The 20,410-nt window shown below is 45.0% G+C and overlaps 2 protein-coding genes across 2 annotated transcripts in view; both read left to right on the forward strand.

The window, feature by feature from the left end:
- The window catches only part of LOC126989849 (general transcription factor IIF subunit 1-like), a 40,282-nt gene extending 33,514 nt beyond the window's left edge, over positions 1–6,768 (forward strand). Inside the window, exons 4-5 of the mRNA XM_050848469.1 lie at positions 4,566–5,776; positions 6,630–6,768. Of these exons, the coding sequence (XP_050704426.1) occupies positions 4,566–5,776; positions 6,630–6,768 (1,350 nt within the window). The remainder of the gene's footprint in view (positions 1–4,565; positions 5,777–6,629) is intronic.
- Positions 6,769–6,843: 75 nt separating this feature from the next.
- On the forward strand, positions 6,844–14,760 carry LOC126989851 (uncharacterized). The gene is made up of 4 exons (XM_050848470.1): positions 6,844–7,399; positions 7,667–7,744; positions 7,958–8,161; positions 14,632–14,760. The coding sequence occupies exons 1-4, from the start codon at positions 6,857–6,859 to the stop codon at positions 14,659–14,661; spliced, it is 855 nt and encodes a 284-aa protein (XP_050704427.1). The 5' UTR covers positions 6,844–6,856; the 3' UTR covers positions 14,662–14,760.
- The last annotated feature ends 5,650 nt before the right edge of the window (positions 14,761–20,410 follow it).

Here is a 20,410-nt window from a genome sequence, read left to right on the forward strand (position 1 = left end):
ACCAACACTTCTTACCACCACCATCACCTTCATCACCACAACCACATTCATAACCCCCACCACCTTATCACTGCCACCACCTTCATCTCCACTACCACCACTTTTATCATCACCATCACCTTCGTCACCACCACCACCTTCATCACCACCATGGACATGTTTACCAATACTACGTAGAAATTTAAATTTATGTGGGAGATGGCACTAGGGGGAACCGACCCTTAGTCAGTGGTGGGGGGGCAAGGTGGGCAGATGGCAAGACCACCTGCACAAATGGTGGGACGATGGCCTAAATGGCGAGTGTGCAAATGGTGAGGTTTTATTGTAGTATATTCAAATATTCATTCTTTCCCCGTAGCATCCAAGAGTGGAATCATCTCCCATCTCATGTAGTTAATAGTCCCACTTTTGACACATTTAGGAATAGGATCATCAGTCATTATCTCCCCAATCTTGGCCCATCATCATGTCCCAATACCTTTCCTCGTCCTAACCCTTATCCTAATCCTGTCCTGTCCCTTTGAATCCCCCGCACAACCCCCGCATATCATGCCACCCAAGAGTGGCCCTCTGCGGGTCCCATAGAAATTAAATGAAATGAATGAAATGAGGAAAAGAGCCGCACTCTTTCTCTTCGTCCTTTTCTTTCTCTGCCTGTAGGTACTATGGTCCTATTCTTAAATGTGTCGGGCTCCCATTATGACTATTTTCTAAAGCAACAGAGAAAATTAACTGGGTTTTCATGGGTGATATTCATGTTTATGGTGCGGGAGTCTTGTAAAACTATCACTAGAATCACGAAACAATCCATGAAAACTCCAGCAGCTTCTAAGAGAAACTTTTTGAACAGGCGAACTGAGATGCAGATATGTTTAAGAATACGGACTTACATCTTTGACTACACTTTCAGGAGACTCGTGGCTATATATGTAAGGAAGGAATCAATAGGAACCAGAAAAAATCATCCCACAGTCCTTTCGCTTGTAATAGCCCTTATGAGACACAGCCGAGTATAAATGCTCAAAAATTATATTTAAAATTATTCCAATGATTAACACAATATCTGTAAGATTTCCATGTGTCAATCAACACTCTGATCACAATTTCCATTGCAAGTCAGTTGTTTTTGAGGTTTTAATAAGTAAATGGAGATTGGTTACTATTTTTATAACAGCAGGATAGTATCTGATAGGTAAAGGGGGGCGACTACGGGGTGTCCTCCTGCGCATATGGTACGTCCAATAGCTTTGAAATCTTAGTATGTTGTTTGTTACTGTAAAGGTTTCTTATTCTGTGAATTTCATCAAATTTGGGTGAAGTTTAGGAGAGACTCGAACAAAGTGTATTTTTTGTTTTTTTGTTCCACAGGCTTTAATTTTCAGTTAATCGGTTTGAAAAAAAATACCATAGAAACTTTGTTTACCTATCTACATTTTGTTGGAAGTAACTTTTTGATTTTTTGTTTTGTCTTCGAAGAAAAAAAATTACAATCTTTTGTCAGTTATTATTTTCTCCTCTTTGTGTCCCGTTTTCTTTTGACATTATTGAAAATCTATTTCCAACTAAAAATTGCCCTTTAGTTGTAGTTTCAACAGATACCTAACAAAAGTCGATCAGACTTTTTACCGATTTTGTGAAATTATTTTAATTTTAAAAAACTAATTTTTGAGATATTGGCTTCTAAAGATTTTTTTACATTTCATTCCTGTCCTGCCATTTGCATTTATTTGATTGGCATGAAACTTTCACATATTATTGTGTATATCTTGTTGACTTACTGGAGAATGATCAGGCATCTGGGCCCGCGGCACTCCCGCGTAGCGCGAGTGCCGTGGGAGTGCCTCGTGGGAGTGCCTTGCCTCTACGCTACTCTCTTGCTTGTTATCTGAGGTTTGGCCGCTCCACAAGACCTCTTGATGTTGGTGACTCTTTTTCTGGTTGCCTTGCACTTGTACATTATTTGTAAGGACGTTTTTTTTTTGGCTGGAGAGGAGAGAAAAGTACGACATACTCTTCCCGTCTGTGTCTCGCTTGGCACTGGCGTGGTGGCACCTCTCTTCCTCCCCTGCCTCTCCGCGCAAAGAAGAGAGGATGACAGATGACAAAATTTACGAAGAATTAAAATATTCTAATGCAATTTTTACGTATATACGAATGATACCGCATATGTTGACATGAGCGTCTTATGACGCGCATGTCCGACTATGACGCAAAACCCCCCCAGGGGGGAGGGGTTTTAATTTTACGAAAACAAACCTCACCACATGGTAATTTAGGGTTTCCCGGCCACGCTGAGCGAAAAACATGTACTCGTCCAATTTTAAATATATTCGTCAAAAATTCTGTTAGTTTTTTTTTTTTTTTTTTTTTTTTTACAACAAAGAAGGCAGCTCAAGGGCACACAAAAAAGAAAACATTAACAAAAAAAAGCCCGCTACTCGCTGCTCCTAAGAAAGAAATAAAATAGGTGTCCAACAGCAGGAGGAGATATGTCCTGATACCCTCCTCTTGAAAGAGTTCAAGTCGTAGGCAGGAGGAAATACAGATGAAGGAAGATTGTTCCAGAGTTTACCAGCGTGAGGGATGAAAGAGTGAAGATGCTGGTTAACTCTTGCATAAGGGGTTTGGACAGTATAGGGATGAGCATGAGTAGAAAGTCGAGTGCAGCGGGGCCGCGGGAGGGGGGGAGGCATGCAGTTAGCAAGTTCAGAAGAGCAGTCAGCGTGGAAATATCGCTAGAAGATAGAAAGAGAGGCAACATCGCGGCGGAATTTAAGAGGTAGAAGACTATCAGTATGAGGAGGAGAGCTGATGAGACGAAGAGCCTTAGCCTCCACTCTGTCCAGAAGAGCTGTATGAGTGGAGCCCCCCCACACATGAGATGCATATTCCATATGAGGGCGGACAAGGCCCCTGTATATGGACAGCAGCTGTGCAGGGGAGAAGAACTGGCGGAGACGGTACAGAACGCCCAGCCTCGAGGAAGCTGATTTCGTAAGAGATGAGATATGAAGTTTCCAGTTGAGATTTTGAGTTAAGGATAGACCAAGGATGTTTAGTGTTGAGGAAGGTGATAGCTGAGTGTTGTCAAAGAATAGGGGATAGTTGTTTGGAAGATTGTGTTGAGTGGATAGGTGGAGAAACTGTGTTTTTGAGGCGTTGAAGGACACCAGGTTCCTCTTGCCCCAATCGGAAATAATAGTAAGGCCTGAGGCTAAGCGTTCTGCAGCCTCCAGCCTTGAGTCGTTAAGTTCCTGTAGGGTGGGTCTTCTTGAGAATGTGGTCCTGGTGGTGGTGCTTGGGGTGGTGTCCATGGGGGAGAGATGCTGGCATGTTGGTGGTTCTCTGCATGGTAATTTACTAGAACTAGATTATTCTCTAACATGGCTTTGTGAGGGATTTTGGTCTGATTTATGGATATGTGTCTGGACCCCTGAAATAGTCTGACTTAAAAACATTTCAGTAATGTCACTGACAAGTCAAACGGAAATTACAGCCCTTCTGCCTGACGACAGGCACCACCGCCCGGGAAAAACTGTCATGTACATCACTTCAGATTCCAGTACAGATTGCACACTATCGGAAGTAGGAAGATGGAGGAATTTGACAATTTGTTCCTAGAGGATGACTACAGAATACAGATCACCTGTGCTTAATCCTTTGTATATGCCCCACATCCAGCGGCAGATGCTTTCTGTGTGGCAAGAGTTATGTTTACAGTTTGCATGTATGAGTTCTGAGCCAACTCTAATTTTCTCCTTGTTTTAGATTGATGTCAACTATAATATTGTAAAAATATACATTTCCTCACCTGCACATGATGATTATGTTAAGAGATGATGCAAGAAATTCACCAGCATACAAAAAAACAGCACTGCTCCGGGATTAAAGTCACAGCTACAAAATAGTTGGACAACGCTACCTGGGATCAAAAAGATGCGAAATGTCTTTAGAAAATGCAGCATCTTCCCTTCTTTCCCTTGCCTTATGCCATTTTCAGTTTTTATTTAATGTGAAATGACAAGAAAATAAATATTTCTGTATACAACACCAACTTTCTGGGTCTCAAAGAGCATTATATTCTATATTTCATTCTTCAAAAAAAAATTCCTACGGGAATTTGACTGCTGTGGTGCTGTGGCTACTACTCACTGATTGACCAGTGAAAAGTGTTTGTCTTTTGGGAAAACATATCACTGAGCACTTTTGGTCTCATTTGCTTTTGTATGCATCCGTCTGACTTGTCGGTGACACTACTGAAAACTCATTAACACCGTATCCAATATCTGGAGTATAGAAGTGTGACTTATAGAGTTTACTGTATTCTTTTTTATATATATATATAAACTAGTCAGCACAAATGGTTTGAGGCTCAGTAAATGTAACATGCTGAAAATTTTAGAATTTTGCCTTATTGATAACTTTGGCATGGACTGAATATGGGAAGATGGATGAGAAAGAAATGGATATGAGAACTTTATTATTACCTTCAATATATTGCTGTATGTAGACTTATGTTAAAAACTGACTGGCATATATATTCTCTAATTCTATTACAATTTCAGTTTCAGACAGAGGCACTACACCGTGATATCCTCAACAGGAATAAAACAGCATTCAACCAGGTTATTGAGCGGTACATTTCCCTGGCACACGGACTTCCTCCTCCACTAGATGAATGTCCCTACCAGTCTCCACACAACAGCAAAAACAAACCAAGTTCAACTCCCTTATACCCCCAGAAGAACCTTTCCAGGACAGGTGCAACCATAAAAACCAGCACTGTCTCCCCAGCGATCTCATTGAGGCAAGATTCATGTTGTGATGAGGATGATCTTGTTAGAGAAGTAGAGGAATCACTGCAGAGAAGGAAACAACAGCTTGGGTTAAGTGATGACTTTATATGTGAGGAGATAGAGGATAATGAGGTTGATGAGGATGACCCCACTTGGGATGGCTCTCATTACCATGCCAGGGTGAATTTACCCACCAGATTGCATAAAAAGAGAAAACTTTCTGATAATCTTATTACAAACACAGTGGGGTCATCTGATGAAAACAAGTCTCGAAAGAAAGCAAAAGCACCTGTGGATGAAGTAAGCCTTTCCCAAAACAAAACTGCTGATTTGAGGAAGCTTTCTGTGCAGGACAGGCTTTCAGATGTGAGCAACTTACCAAGAAGAAGAGGTAGACCTCCCAAAAGAAAGTCAGTGCTGGAGGTGAATGATGAGGGTAATATATCAAAGAAAAGATGTAGATTGCCCAAACAAAAGTCAGTGCAGAAGGTGAGCGTTGAGGGTGATACATCAAGGAAGAGAGGTAGACAGCCCAAAGCAAAAGTGGCGGGAGAGAGTCAAGAAAATCTGAGACAGAACAACCCAAGGAATGAACCCAAACGGAGAGGCAGGCCGCCCAAGAAGAATAAAACATTGAGTGTGAACCCCACCAAGGACGGAACCTCAAACAAAAGGTCACCTGATGGAAACAATGAACCCAAACGGAGAGGCAGGCCACCCAAGAAGAATAAAACATTGAGTGTGAACCCCACCAAGGACGGAACCTCAAACAAAAGGTCACCTGATGGAAACAATGAACCCAAACGGAGGGGCAGGCCACCCAAGAAGAATAAAACATTGAGTGTGAACCCCACCAAGGACGGAACCTCAAACAAAAGGTCACCTGATGAAAACAATGAACCCAAACGGAGGGGCAGGCCACCCAAGAAGAATAAAACATTGAGTGTGAACCCCACCAAGGACGGAACCTCAAACAAAAGGTCACCTGATGAAAACAATGTGCCACAAAAGAGAGGCAGACCATTCAAACAGAAAGCAACAGGGACTCTTAAGATCCACACTCAAAACTGTAGTGTAGTGCTGAGAAGGCTTGGTGGGGGCAGGGAGGGCATCCTGTCTGTAAATAAAACAAATGAAACCAGGACAGTGTGCAGTATTAGAGGTGCAGAAGAGGAGGAGGAAAGACCTCAAGAGAGCAGTGATAGTAGTGTGAAGTTGGTGCAGGAGGCAGTGGGAGGGACTGCTGGTATTCTGCATAGGGTTGAATATGGGAAGTATATAATCTGCCTCCTTGACACCATGGACACGATGCTTATCATGGTAAATGAAAACTCGCCCAGTGAAACTAGTTCTGGCAAAGAAACAGAAGCAACTACACGAAAGACTTCCAAAAAAGAGAAGAAAAAAGCCCAAGGAAGAGAACAGAGTACAAGAACTCATACTGGCAGCAACATGGAAGCAAACACACAAGTAGAACAAACTGTCAGCAAAATTACTAACATAGAGAAAAGAAAAAAGGTTGGTCAAACAGCTAAAAAAACTAACAACAAAGAAAAAGATAAAAAAGCCATAGAAAAACAGCAGACAGTGGATAAGAAAGCAAGGAGTAGCACAAGAACTGAATCCTCACGCCATCATAAGGCGATGCAACAGTCTGAGTCAACTGTTGAACATCCTACAGTGAAAAAGAGGGGACAGAATAACAGCCGAAAAAGGGAGCACATCTCAAACGCAGTCAAGTCACCGAAGAGACAAAGGAATGAGTCAAGCGTGCCCGCCAAGGCTTCTGTTGCAACACACCTGGCCATAGATGCCATGTTGTCACCTGGGCAGAATAGCGGCATTGTTCCCAGCAGTGAAGGCAATGTTGATCCAGATGCAGGAACAGATAAAGTTACAGGTCAGTTTATGCGGCATGAACCTCCGAACACTGGTGAATCACCAAATCAGCCAAAAAAAGCATGTGACCTAGAAGTCTCTGACAGAAGTCTTTCTTCCGATGGGTCAGAGTCAGAGTCACAGTATGAAGATGGATCGCCATTGATAGTGATGAAGATGACATGATTTCAGAATTTAGTGCAACCCAGAAAAAGAAGAGCTCCCTCCATCAGACACGAGAAAGGCTGAAAAGAAGGAATTACAGACCAGAGCACAGAGAGTCAGTGAGAAAAATTATATTTGATCGTGACGATGACATCCTTATTATGGAACCTCCCAAGCCTGTGCCCATGTCAGAAAACAAGAAAGACAACACAAATTCTGAAAACAGCCAGAGCACAAAGGGGGTGCAGGGCAGACCCTTCATGGTATCACCATATGTTTCCCTGAAGACCCAAAGAGCCAATAGGAGAGCTGCAGGTGGACACCAGCAAAGCCTGACCACTAGCAGTTCCTTCATCCAAGGCCTCATCAAGAACTCCATCATGAAGAATGTTCCAGAGATGATGACTTCGGCCTCAACCAGGGTACCAGTGGACGGTCAAACGGAGGAGGAACCTGACCCTGAGGACATGTGGGGTCTCCTGCCAGCCCTCCCCCAGCAGTCCTCCAGCTCCCTTGCCGCAAGGGCTGCCAAGACCAGCCTGCAAGAATCTGGCATAACGGTGGGTGTTCTGTGATCAACTTTATTTCCATCATTGTGAAAGTTTTTTTAATGTTTTACTCCTCCACTTCCTTCTTCCAGTTGTAACTATTTGAATTAGCATCATTTCCCAGCATGAAAAGCCTGACTATTAAACCACTAATCATTACTAAGCAGCATATACCTCATTTTGTTTCCTCCAGTTTTCTGTCTTTTCTGTCATTCATTACTTATTAATTCATTTACCTCTCTATTCCTTCTATCATTCGTTCATTCATTCATCCCACAGGAGACTGCAGCCACGGCTCCAGAGAGGCCAACAACTGTCACCAGCACCAACATTAGTGGTGCAGTCATCACATCAAAGGTATACTATATACTTTTCTAGATAAAAAAAAGAAAAATATCAATTGATTAATAGATTTACATATATTTCAAATATTTACGAATGTATAATTTATATAAGTTGATGTATTCATTCACTTATTTACTATTTTATATTCCTATTTGAGTGATGTATGGAGGTCAGTTGTATTTAAGGAGATTGGTTGTAATGTAAGACTTTTAACATTTTTGGCAGGCCTCCAAGGTAATGAGGAGTTTTTGGATAGAAAGTGAAGAAGAGGAAGAGGATAAAGACACAGAAGACACAGAGTCACTCTTCATGCCCACACTCCCCGTGGCCTCACAGCTGATCCAAGAGAGCACCGTGCTTCCCAGCTACAGCTCCCTTGGCCCCGAGCACTGGATGTCAGTAGCTAGAGCTATGCAGAAGCGAAAAAAGGTAATAGAATAAGTGTGTATGTAGTGAAGGCAAAAGAATGTAATTTAATATTTTTTATAACAAAGGAGGCAGACCGTGGCTGGACAATTTGCCTACAGACAGTGTGCCTACTGAACATTATACATATGGACAATGTGCCTAACGGATATTTCGCAATGCTAAAAACAACTTTCTTTATTTGAATAATATATATATATATATATATATATATATATATATATATATATATATATATATATATATATATATATATATATATATATATATATATATATATATATTCTAGTGTAGTGACATTATCTGCTTTTGATATTTGTTCCGATCCGACCCCACATCACCACCTTATCCACTCGGTCACTACTTAACACCTACTTTTCACTCAGTATGTATGGGAAAATAGAATTTGGTACTAGCTATTGCTCATTTTATCCCACATGCGCTCACACCTTGGGAAGATTCATTTGTTTCTGCCTCTCACTCTCTTAATCCTCCCTGATGACGTCCAGTTTCTGCTCTTTCGTCAATGGTACCAATTGAAATCATGCCCGTGGGTTTCCCAGCAGGCTTGCAAGCCATTATGTAGCACATGTGTGAGTGGCGAGCCGACTCCTTGCCCCCAACAATATTGTAATTTGGAGAGGGCTGCTTTCACCCCGGTAATTTGTTTTGGTCGTTACCATGTGGTGGCGATCGCTGCCTCATGTTCCACATAAAACTGGCCGTTTTTGGTGGTGGCGACTCTGGGGTTAACTAACCCGCACCTTGCCACCTCACTCAATACCTCTGCTTCCTCTTGCAGCCACCACTACCCATAGGACAGTTTCATGTTGAAAACTATAACGTCGATAAACTGCCATTAGTAATGATCAAAACAAAGTGACTGAAAGCAGCCCTAGATATTTGTATGCTCAGGTACCAGACGTTAAAAAAACTTGGGGCTGCATAAGTAATAAGTTTTAATTTTGACCTGTAGATAACATTATATTTAGTATACATGATAAATTCCTACCATCATTACATCAGCACAAAATACCATCGCAAATTGCCACCAAACACCGCACAATCACCAGATGGGCACTAAATACCATCACTATCATCATAAGGTCTGGGAGCATCAGTACTCTCACCCATATGGTCTAAAACACCACGATACCATCACCCATATGGCCAGATATTATCCATATAAAGCTTGTGTAATCGATACTTTAGCAATGCCTCCTCTCTGGTACCCAGCAGAAATCCATTGGTCGGCACAGACTTGCCGGATTCGTGGGTCCCTCAACAGCTGTCTGGCAGCACCATTACTTATAATCACTAAAACCAACATCCTATATAAATATCAAACGCAACCGAATTTTTTATTATAAAAGAGTAATCAATCTGAAATGATATGAATACGAACCAACTGTTACAAACTTAGTACCAGTGATATGAAGTTAAACACATTTTCCCCAATTAATAATGACATCTTATAAAACACACACAAGCTGCACTTCAACACCATCAAGTCTTAATGCATGCCACAGATGCATTCCACCTCCCTAAGCTCAGAGCATCAGGTGGATCTTGGCGCCAACTCCAGCTAGCGACTAGCCACTGAGGCCAGCACTGCCCACCACCACAATTCCCAAAGCTTACTACGTCACCCATGGCTGTCGATAAAAGCACATTCTCCATAGTCGTAATTTCCCACAAATACGCAATGCATATATATATATATATAGATAGATAGATAGATAGATAGATAGATAGATAGATATATGTTCTGAGTAACGGTTGGCATTATCTGCTTTTTGATGTTGTTCAGTCCAACCCCACGCTCACCACCTTATCCACTCGACCACTGCCAACACCTACTTTTTCACTCAGTATGTATGGGGAAAATAGAATTTGGTACTGGCTAGCCGCCATTTTATCCCATATACGCTCACACATGGGGAAAATTCATTGTTTCCTGCCTCTCACTCTCTTAATCCTCCTGATGACGTCCAGTTTCTGCTCTTTCGTCAGTGGGCAAATTTAATCTTGCCCGTGGGTTTCCCAGCAGGCTTGCAAGCCATTGTGTAGCACATGTGTGGTAAGCGAGCCAACTCCTTGCTGTGTATGGGCCGGGGGGTTAACTAGGGCTGCTTTCACAGTAATTTTGTTTTTGATCGTTACCAATGGTGGCGATCGCTGCTATAGTATTTCCACATAAAACTGGCCGTTTCGGTAGTGGCGGCTGCGGGGTTAGCCTAGCCCCGCACCTTGCCACTCACTCTCAACACCTCTCGCTTCCTCTGCAGCCACCACTACCCCATAGGACAGTTTCATGTTGAAAACTATAACGTCAGTCGCCGCCATTGGTAATGATCAAAACAAAGTGACTGAAAGCGGCCCCTAGATGTTGTATGCTCAGGTACCAGACGTAAAAAACTTGGCTCGCCGTAATAAGTTTAATTTTGACCTGTAGATAACATTACATTTAGTATACATGATAAATTCCTACCATCATTACATTAGCACAAAATACCATCACCAAATTGCCACACCAAACACCCGCACAATCACCATATGGGCACACAAATACCATCACTATCATCATAAGGGTCACAGAGGCATCAGTACTCTCACCATATGGTCACAAACACCAGTACCATCACCATATGACCAGATATTATCCATATAAACATTAACAATCGTTCACTTACAACAATGCCTCCTCTCTGGTACCAAGCAGAAATCCCGTGAATCAGCACAGACTTGCCCAGATTTGTCGGTCCCTCCTAACAGCTGTCTGGCAGCACCATTAACACCATCACTAAAACCAACATCCTATATAAATATCAAACATAACAAGGTACATTATAAAAGAGTAATCCAATCACAAATGATATGAATAGGCGAAGCAGCTGTTACAAACTTAGTACCAGTGATATGAAGTTAACCCACATTTTCCCCAATTAATAATAATGACATACCTTATAAACACACACAAGCTGCACTTCAGCACCATCAGAGTCACTTAATGCATGCACAGATGCATTCCACCTCCCTACGCTCTCAGAGCATCGAGTGGATGCGAGGCGCCAACCAGCTAGCGACTGGCCACTGAGGCAGCACTGCCCGCCACCACAATTCCCAAAGCTTACGTCACCATGAGCATCGATAAGCGCATTCTCCATAGAATGCGTAATTTCCACAAATACATAATGCTTATACAAATAAACACATAGTTATTGGCAAATTCCCACAAATACATAACACATACAAATACACACATTATTATCAAGTACATCTAATAATACAGATGTGTACTCGCCGTGCCGCCACATTCTGCCCAAAACTGAGTCTCGCCCAACCATTTACTTTCCCTGCCATCCCGAAATCGACAGTGGTTGGGGAGCACGCGCCATGACTGTGACTTGGAATTTGAGTGAGGGCCACGACAGCCGACTGCGAACGTTCTTCTTGTTTACATCTATAAATTTTGGCTATATATGATCATTCTGATTGTGAGGATAATTTGTAACTTACTGAATACAAAAATATGCAGAGAGAGAGAGAGAGAGAGAGAGAGAGAGAGAGAGAGAGAGAGAGAGAGAGAGACAGGATAGAAATCCTCCCAAAACCAACCCAACTGCCACCATGAGATTTTCCCTCTTGAAAAAAAAATCCAACCTGGCAACTCTGTGCTCATTTGGCAGGGCAGACCATGAACTGCATCATAGATGGTTTTACCCGTGTGATCTGAACACACGGTTCTGAAACAATACTGCGTCCTAGGAAACTGTGCCTTATGAATCCACGTCATACGCGATTTGACTGTATATATATATATATATATATATATATATATATATATATATATATATATATATATATATATATATATATAGTCAGCACAGAGTTGGGTGTTCACTGGCGACACTTAGGTCTAAGGCTGTGTGCCAGCCTCCTATCGACTTGTTGGTGTGAGGCAACTTTTGTAAAACTCTTTCATGTACATTCCAAAGCTCCTGCGGAAATACGGGCTGTCTTTTTTGTCCTCGCTGCACATTTCCAATCCACATATCCTCGAAATAGGTTAGAAAGTCTCCCAAAATTTTGTCCATTTCCTCATCCAGTGCAGACATAAATCATTCATGTATGTGGCTAACATCTTGTTAAGGAACGAATGCAAGTGTTTGTTTGTGATTTATTTGTCCACTGTGTAAAGTTATTTATAACACTCAACTGACTGTATGGTGGGTCACTGCCGCCCAACCCCGCTACTTAACTTTTTAATCCACTACCTGCTACTTAAATTTTGAGTAATTCTGAAATGTATTGGGCTACTTCATGTTGAAATCCGCTACTTTTTGATGTGTGAGTAGGCTACTTATCGTCAAAAAAATCTGGCAACCCTGGTCCCGACCCCCACCCGGGGGTGGAGTCTGTGCCTGGCGCGAGGTATAAACCAAGTTTAACAAACTGGCCATGGACGCCCCCAATGCCTCTTCTGGCGTTTCTGCAGTCGTAGCACATTCTTCATTATGTGCAATGCAGCAGTACAATCTTCTAAATCATCAATATCCTTCCGATTCATGGTAAAGTGGCTGGAGATGATGCTGGTGTGGTGTTTGCTGTTGTTGGAGCACGGCGTCAACACAACAGTGTTCAGGGTAGCAGTGTGATGCACAACATTGTTGGTTGGCGATTATCACCAACAAAAACGAGCAACATGTTGGCAGAAATTTGCCCTGTGTGATGCCAGCTTAAGACTACCCACATGCTGTCCAGAAGACCACCCATCAACTCGGACTCTAGATTTTAGGATTAAAGATGAGCTCCGGGGGCAGCATGAGCCAATGCAAGATGGCGCCACTTTAAACACTTAACTGCGCCACAACGGGCTGGGCCATACCACCAGGCCCCTCCAAACAAACCTACAGGCGTCATAGTTGAAGATGTAAAAAAAAAAAAAATAAATAAATAAAATAAAATAAAATAAAAAAATAAATAAATAGATAAATAAATTCCAAATGTCCGTTAGCCATAATGAATGGTAGCCATGGTGCCTGTAGGTATAATGTCCAGTAGGCAAACTGTCCGGTAGGCACATTGTCTATAGACAAACTGTCTGTAGGCACACTTCTAGTACCCATAAAACAACAGAAGAATATTCCAAAAGAGAAATTGATTAGACAGGTCTTAATACTCCCCTCTTGAAAGTAAGTCATAGGAAGAAGGGAATACAGTTGAAGGAAGACTGAAATTGAGTTTACCAGAGATAGGGATGAAATACTAGTTGAAATTTTTATTAATTCCTGCATTAGGAAGTTTGACATCATAGGACTGAGACCCAAGGGTATGAAGTCCTGTGGTGGTAGTCTTCAGGAGGCATACAGCTAACAAGTCCAGTGGATCAGTTGACTTGAAAATAGCAGTAAAAGATTTAGAGAAATTAGACAGCCAGTTTGAGAAAGGGAGTTGATTAGGCAAAATACTTTTGACAGCTGTGTTCAATAGCTCTGTCTGAATGGTGTCCGATCAGCAAGCTGCTTCAAGGAGGCAGTGGCAGAGTGCTTAATACAATGAAATAGTGAATGCAGACAGCTTGGGATTTCTGACTACTATTCTATCAAAGTTACCAAAGATCAACCATATGTCATTGTCATCAACCTTGACTGATTGTTACTCGCCCAAGAGGTGAGGGAGAGGGGGCCGGCAGTATGAACCAGGCAAACAAGATAAACGTTACTATCAAAAAGTGTGCTTACAAAGCTTGTGGCGAACCACTAGAATCCATTATAACAACCTTAAATGCCATAAATTTACACATTGAAAACAAGAAGTCTGAACAGTAGGTGAAAAAATGAAAATGAGTATAATACTGCGACGTTTTCCGAAGCAGATATAGTTATATGTAAAAAGTGCCTAGCTCAACTAGCAAAAGAAAACATATAATATGGAGAAGATAATTTTAAATGTTGAAAAGTATAATTCAGGAACTTTTCATTATGCTGTCTTGTTTACTGAAATGCCTTGCCTCATTGTGCTAACATTGTCTCAGCCTTCAGTCTCTGCTTCAGGAATGCTGGTGTGTGTGTGTGTGTGTGTGTGTGTGTGTGTGTGTGTGTGTGTGTGTGTGTGTTTGTGGAGGGATGGGAGGGTTACGTATGTATGGTTGTCTGTGTGCCAACGAGTGTGTAGTGAGTGAGGGCCGTTTCTGAGAATTGCTGGGTTTGGGCTTGGTTTTATTGCTTTCAAGGGACCAAAGATCATTTGCTTGACATTAATTTATCAACCCTACCATTGGATGTGACTCACTAAGAGGAGATGGGGGGGGAAGGGGCAGCATGATCCAAGCCTGTAAGACGGGCAGGAAGGTAACTGCTATGTAGTTGTTGGCTGGTGAGGAAAGTGGTGTGTGTGTGTGTGTTTGGGTGTGGGTGTGGGAATTTTCCATTGGTACTTGGATAATCATACTCATTTATCTTCTTCCGCAGAACTCCTTCCTGAGACTTACATTCCTGTAAAAATGCTGCATAAGTCTTACGGTAATCTAATATTTAATATTATGTTGTGTGTAGATTAATATTGATCAGAGGATTTAATTTTAATAATGTCTATTTTTTCACATATAGTATGTATCGCCTGCCTCCAAGGAGGCGATGTTATTGATTATGTGGATGTATATTATACTTGTATATATATATATATATATATATATATATATATATATATATATATATATATATATATATATATATATATATATATATATATATATATATATATATATATATATATATATATATATATATATTAATGAGAATTAATGAATGAATAGAAATCACTAGAAAAAGAATATATGAATACTCTATGTTATTTGGTAAATTTATCTGCAACTATTTATATAATGCCTCTGTGGTCTAGTGGTTGGCGTGCCCGGCATTTACTCCATGGGTCCGGGTTCTAATCATGTCCCGGGCAGTCGGTGTGGAGCTCACCCAGCTGTTCCTCCCTTTCGGGCTGGTCGATGAATGGGTGCCTGGGGAAGGTAAACTGTGGTAACCCGGATGTCACACTGGCCCTGTGTCCCGGGGTAATGGGCTCCCTCCCACCACAGGCTCAAGGGCCAGTGTTACGGAGAAGAGTACCGAGGCCACGTGCTGCTACAGCGTATGCCCCCAACTTTATCTTTATTTATATAAAGTTATTGTATAGTAATACATTTTGTTCTAATAACAAGGTTTCATTAGTGTCATAAAAATCTTGCAGAATTTGGGAACAGTCTAAAGGGGCTATCATACTGGGCAAATTTTCCGTCCATATCAATAGTTTTTGTGACCGTGTGTGCCTTGTTGTGTCGGAAAGATGTATGTTATTACCAGGTGCGGACATTTTTTCTGCGGCGCTTGTTGTTGCTTGGGTGATGCTGTGAGAGATAGATGCACAGAGTCGCTTCCCTTTCTACTATACTCAGTATTACACTGCAGCCGTGACAATAAGGGCCTTTTTTTTTTTTTTTTTTTTTACTGGTATCATGGTGTCTGGAGCCAGAGCTATGACAAGTGTCTACCTACTTGATTCAGTCGAGTCTACTATCATGGGGAGCATGCTGCCAACATGTAAACAGGTGCTTCAATACTATCTTCATCTTAACCAGAAGATGAAGACAAAGGAAGCAGCGGCAGAAACGATCAAATTAGTGAGTACCTTCTGGGATCAAGCACGTATTCCAATGCAGAAAGTGCAGCAAGCAAGAGAGAAAGTTGTATGACTACATGATTACTGGAAAAGTCTAAAGAAGAACAAAAACAGGCAAACAGAAAAACAACAGAAGAACGAGAATGATTTCCTTCTGTCCCTTGATCGCCTCTTTGACATTGCACATGAAGATGCAATTTCAATGATTACAATCGCCGAGGACAGGGAGTTTCTAGGAGCACAGAGGGAGGAGGTGCGCAGGGGCACAATGGCAACAACACAGGACATGTCTCTTGCACGTTGAGAAGAACAAGGAGAAGAAAGAACAGCGAATGAAGCGCTCTCAAGCTGAAAAGCGTAAACTGGAAGAAATAACTGAACTCGTATCCAGCTCTACATCAAGTTTCAGCAGCTCCAGTCCCATTCATTCCCCTTTTCAGTGTTGTGGTGCAGAAGAGGCTGCTGACAGCTGTGTTGCAGGGCCACCTTCAGTTGTCATACCCCCAGTAAAGTGCACCAGGAGCTCGAAGAAAATCATGAATGCACAACTCTCAGCTGTGATGGATAGAGCCAAGATATCTGATTGTGCAGTTCATATACTTGCAGCAGCTGCAAAAACCCTTGGTCACGACCCCAAAGAGCTGGTGTTAAACAGTGAGTCCTTCTGGCGAGACCAGATGAGGTTTTGTGCAGAAGCTGCCAAGGAAATAAAAAATTCGTTCAAGCCTTTGGTGCCGCTGGTCGTGCACTGGGATGGCAAGATGGTGCAGACAATAGCAGGTGGTGCTGCAGCTACAGGCGACCGACTTTCTGTTCTGGTATCAGGACGGGACTGCCTACACGCAGCTCTTTCCCCACACACTCTGAGCATGCGCGAGCAGTCTCGCCTCCTGATCGGTGCGAGGATTCTCGGCTCATGATTGGCCGCCTTCTCATCAGCTGATACATGTAAACATTTCATCAGCTGATACATGTAAAGATAATAATAATGCTCCATTCCTCCACTGTCCTCCCTGTCAGTGAGTCACCCACCCTCACTCCTTACTCCACTGTCCTCCCTGTCAGTGAGTCACCCACCCCTCACTCCCTTCCTACACTGTCCTCCCTGTCAGTGCATCACCCACCCATCACTCCCTACCTCCACAGACCTCCCTGTCAGTGCATCACCCACCACTCCCTCCCTTCACTGTCCTCCCTGTCAGTGCATCACCCACCCATCACTCCCTTCCTCCACTGTCCTCCCTGTCAGTGCATCACCCACCCCTCACTCCCTTCCTCCACTGTCCTCCCTGTCAGTGCATCACCCACCCCTCACACCCATCCTCCACTGTCCTCCCTGTCAGTGCATCACCCACCCCTCACTCCCTTCCTCCACTGTCCTCCCTGTCAGTGCATCACCCACCCCTCACTCCCTTCCTCCACTGTCCTCCCTGTCAGTGAGTCACCCACCCCTCACTCCCTTCCTTCACTGTCCTCCCTGTCAGTGCATCACCCACCCCTCACTCCCTTCCTTCACTGTCCTCCCTGTCAGTGCATCACCCACCCTCACTCCCTTCCTTCACTGTCCTCCCTGTCAGTGCATCACCCACCCTCACTCCCTTCCTCCACTGTCCTCCCTGTCAGTGCATCACCCTCCCTTTCTTCACTGTCCTCCCTGTCAGTGCATCACCCACCCTCACTCCCTTCCTTCACTGTCCTCCTGTCAGTGCATCACCCACCCCTCACTCCTTTCACTGTCCTCCCTGTCAGTTCATCACCCACCCCTCACTCCCTTCCTCCACTGTCCTCCCTGTCAGTGCATCACCCACCCCTCACTCCTTTCACTGTCCTCCCTGTCAGTGCATCACCCACCCCTCACTCCCTTCCTCCACTGTCCTCCCTGTCAGTGCATCACCCACCCTCCCTTCCTTCACTGTCCTCCCTGTCAGTGCATCACCCACCCTCACTCCTTCCTCCACTGTCCTCCCTGTCAGTGCATCACCCACCCCTCACTCCCTTCCTTCACTGTCCTCCCTGTCAGTGAGTCACCCACCCCTCACTCCCTTCACTGTCCTCCCTGTCAGTGCATCACCCACCCCTCACTCCCTTCCTTCACTGTCCTCCCTGTCAGTGCATCACCCACCCCTCACTCCCTTCACTGTCCTCCCTGTCAGTGCATCACCCACCCCTCACTCCCTTCCTCCACTGTCCTCCCTGTCAGTGCATCACCCACCTCTCACTCCCTTCACTGTCCTCCCTGTCAGTGCATCACCCACCCCACACTCCCTTCACTGTCCTCCCTGTCAGTGCATCACCCACCCCTCACCCCCTCCACTGTCCTACCTGTCAGTGCATCACCCACCCCTCACTCCCTTCCTTCACTGTCCTCCCTGTCAGTGCATCACCCACCCCTCACTCCCTTCCACTGTCCTCCTGTCAGTGCATCACCCACCCTCACTCCTTCCTCCACTGTCCTCCCTGTCAGTGCATCACCCACCCTCACTCCCTTCCTTCACTGTCCTCCCTGTCAGTGCATCACCCACCCATCACTCCCTTCCTTCACTGTCCTCCCTGTCAGTGCATCACCCACCCCTCACTCCCTTCACTGTCCTCCCTGTCAGTGCATCACCCACCCCTCACTCCCTTCCTTCACTGTCCTCCCTGTCAGTGCATCACCCACCCATCACTCCCTTCCTTCACTGTCCTCCCTGTCAGTGCATCACCCACCCATCACTCCCTTCCTTCACTGTCCTCCCTGTCAGTGCATCACCCACCCCTCACTCCCTCCACTGTCCTCCCTGTCAGTGAGTCACCCACCCCTCACTCCCTTCCTTCACTGTCCTCCCTGTCAGTGCATCACCCACCCATCACTCCCTTCACTGTCCTCCCTGTCAGTGCATCACCCACCCCTCACTCCCTTCCTTCACTGTCCTCCCTGTCAGTGCATCACCCACCCCTCACTCCCTCCACTGTCCTCCCTGTCAGTGCATCACCCACCCCTCACTCCCTTCCTTCACTGTCCTCCTGTCAGTGCCTCACCCACCACTCCCTTCCTTCACTGTCCTCCCTGTCAGTGCATCACCCACCCATCACTCCCTTCCTTCACTGTCCTCCCTGTCAGTGCATCACCCACCCATCACTCCCTTCCTTCACTGTCCTCCCTGTCAGTGCATCACCCACCCCTCACTCCCTTCCTTCACTGTCCTCCCTGTCAGTGCAACACCCACCATCAATCCCTTCCTTCACTGTCCTCCCTGTCAGTGGATCACCCACCCCTCACTTCCTTCACTGTCCTCCCTGTCAGTGCATCACCCACCCATCACTCCCTTCCTTCACTGTCCTCCCTGTCAGTGCATCACCCACCCATCACTCCCTTCCTTCACTGTCCTCCCTGTCAGTGCATCACCCACCCATCACTCCCTTCCTTCACTGTCCTCCCTGTCAGTGCATCACCCACCCCTCACTCCCTTCACTGTCCTCCCTGTCAGTGCATCACCCACCCATCACTCCCTTCCTTCACTGTCCTCCCTGTCAGTGCATCACCCACCCCTCACTCCCTTCCTTCACTGTCCTCCCTGTCAGTGCATCACCCACCCCTCACTCCCTTCCTTCACTGTCCTCCCTGTCAGTGCATCACCCACCCCTCACTCCCTTCACTGTCCTCCCTGTCAGTGCATCACCCACCCATCACTCCCTTCACTGTCCTCCCTGTCAGTGCATCACCCACCCCTCACTCCCTTCCTTCACTGTCCTCCCTGTCAGTGCATCACCCACCCCTCACTCCCTTCCTTCACTGTCCTCCCTGTCAGTGCATCACCCACCCATCACTCCCTTCCTTCACTGTCCTCCCTGTCAGTGCATCACCCACCCATCACTCCCTTCACTGTCCTCCCTGTCAGTGCATCACCCACCCATCACTCCCTTCCTCCACTGTCCTCCCTGTCAGTGCATCACCCACCTCTCACTCCCTTCCTTCACTGTCCTCCCTGTCAGTGCATCACCCACCCCTCACTTCCTTCACTGTCCTCCCTGTCAGTGCATCACCCACCCTCACTCCCTTCCACTGTCCTCCCTGTCAGTGCATCACCCACCTCACTCCCTTCACTGTCCTCCTGTCAGTGCATCACCCACCCCTCACTCCCTTCCTTCACTGTCCTCCCTGTCAGTGCATCACCCACCCCTCACTCCCTTCCTTCACTGTCCTCCCTGTCTCACTGACAGGGAGGACAGTGAAGGAAGGGAGTGAGGGGTGGGTGATGCACTGACAGGGAGGACAGTGAAGGGAGTGATGGGTGGGTGATGCACTGACAGGGAGGACAGTGAAGGGAGTGAGGGGTGGGTGATGCACTGACAGGGAGGACAGTGGAGGAAGGGAGTGAGGGGTGGGTGATGCACTGACAGGGAGGACAGTGGAGGAAGGGAGTGATGGGTGGGTGATGCACTGACAGGGAGGACAGTGAAGGAAGGGAGTGATGGGTGGGTGATGCACTGACAGGGAGGACAGTGAAGGAAGGGAGTGAGGGGTGGGTGACTCACTGACAGGGAGGACAGTGGAGGAAGGGAGCATTATTATCATCGTTATTATTATTATCTTTA

This window comes from Eriocheir sinensis, unplaced genomic scaffold, assembly GCF_024679095.1.
Source record: "Eriocheir sinensis breed Jianghai 21 unplaced genomic scaffold, ASM2467909v1 Scaffold1336, whole genome shotgun sequence".
In the NCBI taxonomy this organism is placed as follows: Eukaryota; Metazoa; Arthropoda; class Malacostraca; order Decapoda; family Varunidae; genus Eriocheir; species Eriocheir sinensis.

Bases quoted from the DNA above. Each gene is read 5' to 3' on its own strand.
- LOC126989851 (XM_050848470.1), top strand. From the start codon at position 6,857: ATGATTTCAGAATTTAGTGCAACCCAGAAAAAGAAGAGCTCCCTCCAT. The intron at 7,745-7,957 runs GTATACTATATA...CATTTTTGGCAG, and splicing joins GTGCAGTCATCACATCAAAG to GCCTCCAAGGTAATGAGGAG. The intron at 8,162-14,631 runs GTAATAGAATAA...CTTCTTCCGCAG, and splicing joins CTATGCAGAAGCGAAAAAAG to AACTCCTTCCTGAGACTTAC.